The 7,308-nt window shown below is 32.7% G+C and overlaps 1 protein-coding gene across 1 annotated transcript; it reads right to left on the bottom strand.

Annotated features, from left to right (window-relative positions):
* Positions 1-1,988: 1,988 nt before the first annotated feature.
* LOC129258065 (queuosine 5'-phosphate N-glycosylase/hydrolase-like) lies at positions 1,989-5,889 on the bottom strand. Its single transcript, XM_064096079.1, has 3 exons — positions 5,869-5,889; positions 4,988-5,197; positions 1,989-3,115 (listed from the first exon to the last, which is right to left on the bottom strand). The coding sequence occupies exons 1-3, from the start codon at positions 5,887-5,889 to the stop codon at positions 2,951-2,953; spliced, it is 396 nt and encodes a 131-aa protein (XP_063952149.1). The 3' UTR covers positions 1,989-2,950.
* Between the last annotated feature and the right edge of the window lie 1,419 nt (positions 5,890-7,308).

The following is a 7,308-nucleotide window of genomic DNA, read 5'->3' as shown; positions in this document are numbered from 1 at the left end:
TATTGTTTTCTAAATTGTGCTAATTATGCAGATTTATATATGTTTTGCTCTAAAACATCAAGTAATAGTTCAAATTGGGCTATTCTTTTGGTCTAAATTCACTATGGGGTGATTCCATACGTGTCGTACGGGACATTTAGAGAACATTTGACAGTTTTTTGACAAGAAAAACAAAAAATATTCCAGTAACTAAAGGTGATCATCAAGTACTACCAGAGTGTTAGAAAAACCAAGACTTAAAATGACTTGAATTCACATCCTGTATAATACAGATTTAAAATAGTAATGTGTCGTACGGACGCAGAAAAGGTGTTTTTTTCGAAACCTCAAGTTTGTACTCTAAAGTCTGTGAGTTGGACAGATAATTTTCATAGAAACTGAACTAAAATTGATATTCAATTACCCAAGAATAAACACATCTATGAAAGAAAGCAAAATAAACATCCATGAATAAAGCAAATTACAATTTTCGAGAACATTGTGGCGTACGGGACACTCAAAATGTGTCGTACGGGACATCTCTAAATTGAAGCCAAACTTTCTTACTTTATGTCTCTTTGACTTCTTCAATCACTTTATTTGGCTGATGATAATGATAATCCTATCAAACTAAAGACATTCATTATGTTAGAAACCGCTATTGGCTGAATATTTCTGTCAATATATCATAAACAAAATAATGTGTCGTACGGGATACTTGTGTGTCGTACAGGACACTTGTGTGTCGTACGGGACACTTGTGTGTCGTACGGGACACTTGTGTGTTGTACAGGCACTTGCGTGTTGTACTGGGCAGCCTGAATAAAACAATGAACTTTTTATCAATCAGAAGGGGAACATTGCCCCTAAATTCTTCCTTTTTAATGAAAAGTCTTTTAATAAGTAGTCATTCAGGACAATATAATTAAGTAACCTCAATATATACAATCGGGAGCAATATGTTATCATTATTTTTTCATGATGGGAAATGTACAAGGGTTCACAGCATTTTTACGAGCTGAAAAACCTGAGGTTTTGTGTGAAGTTATATTTTAGTGAATTAATTGATGATTTCCAATATACTATTTAAACAATGAATGAATGAAACTGTTTGTGTAAATTATGGGGCTAAAATGTTATAATTTTTCATATAAAATGTATATATACATGATATATGTCACAACTTTCACTTGTAATTCCACAAAATATTTTTTTCTAAAGAAATGCGGTTCTACTTTTTCAAACCTTTCTGCATTTCATGAAACCATATGGTTTGTCTTATTTTCCAGATTTTTTTTTTACAACTTGAAAAAAGTAAGGAGTTTCAATACTGTATATAAAAAATTGTGATCATCCAGGGAAGTCCAAATAGTTGATTGATATGTAATTTTGCTTTACATCTTATAATAATTCCTAATTAGCATGCAAGAGGAAGACATCTTCCAGGTTAGGGTGAATCAATTATAAAGGTATTCTTTTCATGCTCAGTGACAAAGAAATTAACCTGCTCTGACGAGTGAAAATCACCAGTTTAGTTGAAGGGATTCACAAAAGAATACACCTACATGAAATCAATTAAAATGGTTAGAATCACCTATTTCATGTTCTATGGAGATAAAAAAAGTATTTTTTCAGTTCACTTTATGTCAAATCAATTACTTGAATTAAAAAAGGCCTACTACTTATAGTTTCTGAATCCAAATCTTGCAATTAAATGCATTATATATTGTGTGTCGTATGGGACAACTTTTAATAGGACAATTATCGAAAAATGAAGGGCAGTAATTAGATCTTTATGGGATAAATCGATCACCCATGGGTCAAAGAAAGAGAAACTGATATTATGAAATTGCATCATCAAAAATAAAGTTGTAGGAAAAACTTTTGCATTTTCATGTGTCGTACGGGACATTGCCAAAAATAGGTTCGGAAAAATCAGGGCTGCCCCTATTATGGATCATGAAAACGTTGTAGACATTTTTTGGAACCATCAATGATATATTATTCCATTGACCTGCAATATTTTCAATCTTCTCGTGCTTTGCCAATAATTGTTTCAGGCAGTGTTTGTATTTGACTATTTAATTAGCAAAGTTATTGAAAATTGAAAATTCCATTGTTCCCCCCCAAAAAAACTATATCTGACTTCACTTTTGGTTAAAACTCATAATTTTCATAAAATTTAGGTATCATAGTAAAATATTACACTACTTATGACTTATTGAAAGCATGTTTAAATTTATGATATTTTTGAAGTTCTAGTGTGGAATCGCCCTATGCCATACTTCAAACAATTAAATTTTAATTTAAAAAAAATTATGTTTAATTAGATATAACCTATCCGGTCATTGCAAATTGTTTCAAAATGTATGTAAGACTAAAAAGAACAAGTGTCGCTAGGGCGAGCACATAATACGCCCACCTGTAACACGGAAAATGGCATTATTGGTCAAGCAAGAAAAGTGAAAGGTGGTGACTTGACCTTTGACCTTTTGACCTACAAATCAACAGGCTTTCTGGGATCCATGCTAGTATCATACAAACCAAATTATATGAGCCTAAAGTTAAACTAAACTTGTCACGTTTACAAGGACTTCAGAAGGGTAAGATGAAACATGTCAGTATGACCTTGAAATTTTGACCTTAAAATCAAGAGGCTTCCTGGGATCCATGCTAGTATCATAATCACCAAATTATATGAGCCTATTCAAACTGAAGTTATCGCATTTACACAGAAAAGTTAATGGATGGACAGAAAGAAACAGGGGCAGCGGAACCGGGGGGGGGGGGGGGGGGGAGGGGGCTTCAGCCCCCCACTTTTTTCCAAAACCGTGTACAAAAACGTAAAAATGACCATACGATTGTGATTTTTAGCATGGTCAGCCCCCCACTTTTGGCTCTCTATGATCCTCAATAGTAGATGGATCTAATCTTGTGTATTGGTATATGTTCCATGCCTTCTCTATGATCCTCAATAGTAGATGGATCTAATCTTGTGTATTGGTATATGTTCCATGTCTTCTCTATGATCTTTGCAGTAAGTCCAGAGATAGAAGTCAATGATGATACTATTCAATATCATGTCATCTTTACTTGGGTCTCCTTCACGTATCTTTCTCATCTCTTGTAAGATCAACTACAAATACGAGAAGAGAACAAAAATACAAATACAAATATATTGTACTTTGGGCAAATATTGACATGATGAACAAATAAAATACAGACAATAACCATATACATGCAATATCAAATGTTAATTACCCTTGGGATGATGCTTTTCTGATAAATATATAATATTGATGACCCATTGCCCCCCCCCCTTGACCATCCCCCTCTTATACACGTTCGGTAAGTTATTTTTCTACATTCTATTTCATCTGATTAGTATACTATCAAATTAATTGAATCAATGTATTCAAAATCCTGCCAGTATCATGAACATGTCAGGTGTAAAACTTAAAATATCTGTTACTTCAAGTGAAGTATACTCCCCTAAAGGAGTCTTTAAACTATCTAGAACAGTTACTATTCTCTATTATACACTTCCATGAAATAAGCCATCAGACCCCCTGTATGTGGGACATTTCTGAAATGATTTGTCATTGTTTTCAAGTTCATATACAATTCTAATATAATGCTTGTTTTTAAATTATCATGGATTTAATAAGTACTTCATGATGTGAGGTAATAGGGAGAAATTATAGATAGCTAGCATAGAAACTAAATTCCAATTGGTCAATAGCTGGTCACATGATATTCATTACAGGCATTGTTATATTTTTAAACCCAATCATCTCTGATAGAAATATTGACCAGCCAGTCAATATTTTTGGCAATGAAGGAAAATCAAGTCATTTATGTAAGCTTTTTATATAGCTGGCCAAACAAGGAGATTTTAAAAACATACAAAGGGTTTAACATTGTAAGGTAAGAAACAATTATTTTTCAATGCAATAAAATCAATTTATCAACAATTTCAAAATTGATTGTAAGTCTTATTTTAGAGCTCCGATCTGTTTGAAAATGTAGATAAGCCCTACTATTGATTTTTAAAAATTAAAAAAGAGAATTGTAAAGCATTGTAAGTAAAGAATTGCAATCAATTTTAAGTGTGATGAAATCAATTTAAGATCAATTTCAAAATCAATTGTAATCTTATTGTTTTAATTACAATATGTTTGAACATGGAGACTAAGCCTTTTAATCAATTTTTCAAAACATATGAATGTAATAAAATTGTAAGGTCGGCTATTGCAATTGATTTTAAATGTGATGTCATCCATTAATAAAAAAAAATATAATAATAAATATACTCCCAATTTCTATACTACATGTACATGATTTTCAATTATCTTTTTTTATGTATTCCTATAATAACATAGATATAATACTAGAAATTCAGCTGATACTCGTGCAATATATGGTCATTATTCTTTCTCAAACATATTTTTATGTAGGGGTCCCATTATTTGGAATAAGCTCCCTCAAAATATAAAGCAGTGCAAAACCCTTCAAAGCTTTAAAAGACATTTAAAAATACCTTTAATGCAGAAAGTCTAATAGTAATACTGATATAGATACAATTGTATACATGTTATGTTTGTTTGTTCTGTATTTCCTTACTGCATTTGTTTTTTAATTGTGTTGTTTTGTGTTAATTTCAGGATCACTAATTTATAAGTTCCTTGTAACTTTTCAGTGATTCTTCCACTATTATTAAATATACTCATTTGTGTTATAATGTATTTTATTGAAATATTCATACTTCTTGATTTGTATGTTTTTTATGAAGATTGTGGTAAATAAAGTTTCAATTTCAAGTTTCAATTTCAAGTTCTAAGTTTAGATCTCCAATGTGTTCAAACGTGTTAAAAATATATATTCCATCAGAAAAATATGAATCCGGCAGTCCGAAAATTTTTATATTACATGCATGTACCCTTTCAGATGTCAATAAAACATTTATTTTATGAAACTGGTCTGATAATTGGTTTGATATATACTGTACCTCTACAGCCCAGATAGAGCATCCTCTGATCTCCACCTCTAATCTCTCTCCTGGAGTAAACAGCTTAGTCTCATTAACCAGTCTTTTCTTCAAGGCATCAGAATAGCTCAAGACACCAAAGTAATTCAAACCTTGTGGTACCCTGAAAAAGTTATCATTCTTATTAGAAATCAAATTAAGGTTTTGTCTATTGTTATTACATATGTGCAACTATATATTTCACTTCCATTCAATTAGCTTTGATGAACTCAGCACATTGACCTAACACAAAATATAAACATGGGAGTTATGAGATCCCTTAATAATTTGTAGACAAGGTATACAGAGAAAGTATCAATCAGGAAATATTTTACGTCTGCCCCCAAATATGTAAACAAGTGGAATGCCTCTCGCAGTCTATTGTTATTACATATGTGCAACTATATATTTCACTTCCATTCAATTAGCTTTGATGGACTCAGCACATTGACCTAACACAAAATATAAACATGGGAGTTATGAGATCCCTTAATAATTTGTAGACAAGGTATACAGAGAAAGTATCAATCAGGAAATATTTTACGTCTGCCCCCAAATATGAAAACAAGTGGAATGCCTCTCGCAGTCTCGCCTGCATTACTCGATTTGATATAGCAGCAGTACTGACTTTGAAAACAGCTATTGAATAATTATTCACAAAAGAAAACACTCATATGATAATAAAATACTATGTCCGTTGACCAAACATGACCCTTTGACCATGATCATGTGACCTAAGATGTGTGCAAAACATACTTGATTACCCGTACGTCTATATGTATCATGAACTAGATCTATAGAATTTCAGTTATGATGACTATTCCACAAAGACCCCCAACATGATTGAAGTTTGTTGACCCTACATGACCTTTGACCTTGGTCATGTGACCAGAAACTCAGGCTGGATCTTCAGTGATACACTACTAATCTTATGTTTAAGTTCCATTAACTAAGTCCATATACTTTCTTAGTTATGACATTTCAAAAACTTAACCTTGGTTAAGATTTCAATATTGATTCCCCCAACATGGTCTAAGTTCATTTACCCTAAATGACCTTTGACCTTGGTCATGCGACCCTTAACTCAGGCAGGATGTTTAGTGATACACCATTACCCTTATGTCAAAGTTTCATGAACTAGATCCATAAACTTTTAAGTGATGACAAAATTTCAAAAACTTAAACTTGGTTAAGACTTTGATGTTGATTCCCTCAATATGGTCTAAGTCCATTAACCCCTAATGACCTTTGAACTTGGTCATGTGACCTGAAACTGAGGCAGGATGTTCAGTGATAATTGATTAATTTTATATCCAAGTTTCATGAACTAGGTTCATATACTTTCTTATTTATGATGACATTTCAAAAACTTAACCTTCGTTAAGATTTTATGTTGACGATGACGCTGCCGCCGCACTCTGAAAAACGGCGCCTATAGTCTCGCTGTGCTATGCAGGCGAGACAAAAACATTTAATAAAAGCATTGTTACAACATTTCAATAATCTAAAATACAAAAAAAGGATTAGAATTTTGACTAGTCATTATTGATTGATTTGCTATATTCCCATTATAATAAAGCAATCATTTAATAAATATCATTATCAATAACATTATCATGTTAAGCAGGGCCCGCTGGGAGAACAGTTTTCGGAACTGAAGTGGCTACCGTGGGTAAAATATATTTTAATTATCATTTGAATAATTTTGATTTAATGATTGTTAATAATTTGAGTCATACATATAGATATTCATATAGATGATGCTTGGACAAGGTAGGGAAAATGGGATTTTTGTGTTCCTTTCATTTCAAATTTATTATTGTATCCCTCGAACAGAGTTCGGAGGATACTATGGATTTGGCCTTGTCGTGCTGCCACCGCAGAGATTTTCTTGTGAGCGCTCTACCAGCTGCATTTCTTCTCCGATCATCTTCATATTTGGTATGAAGGTCCATTATGGTAAAGCGAAGCCTATTGATTTTGGTGCGGTGGAGACATGGTTGCCATGGTAACCATATTTGTGTGGAACCTGTAACTTCTGTTTTTTTCCCAGTTTATCATAACAGTTGGCACAAGGATGTAATATTAGAAGGTAAAGCGAAGATGCCTATCATTTTTGGTGGGGGGGGGGGGGGTTTATAGCCATTGTAACAATCCAAGAGAGTGTTACCAATAACTATGACAATTAAATGTATCGTGCTTACTTCATTCCACAGTACCTGTACATGTATCATAATACCATGCTGTTCCCATATAGAAAAGATGTAGTTTGTTTTCTACTTGCTTGTTTCAAGTGTTCAAAT

The sequence above is a fragment of the Lytechinus pictus genome, chromosome 3, assembly GCF_037042905.1.
Source record: "Lytechinus pictus isolate F3 Inbred chromosome 3, Lp3.0, whole genome shotgun sequence".
Taxonomy (NCBI): domain Eukaryota; kingdom Metazoa; phylum Echinodermata; class Echinoidea; order Temnopleuroida; family Toxopneustidae; genus Lytechinus; species Lytechinus pictus.
Note: the sequence above shows the minus strand (reverse complement) of the source record. Positions and strands in the feature narration are given on the sequence as shown.

Coding starts and splice junctions, on each gene's coding strand:
- LOC129258065 (XM_064096079.1), bottom strand. CDS start 5,889: ATGACCAAGGTCAAAGGTCAT. Junction 5,198..5,868: donor TGACCAAGGTCAAAGGTCAT/GTAGGGTCAACA, acceptor TGAAATATATAG/TTGCACATATGTAATAACAA. Junction 3,116..4,987: donor GCTCTATCTGGGCTGTAGAG/GTACAGTATATA, acceptor TCGTATTTGTAG/TTGATCTTACAAGAGATGAG.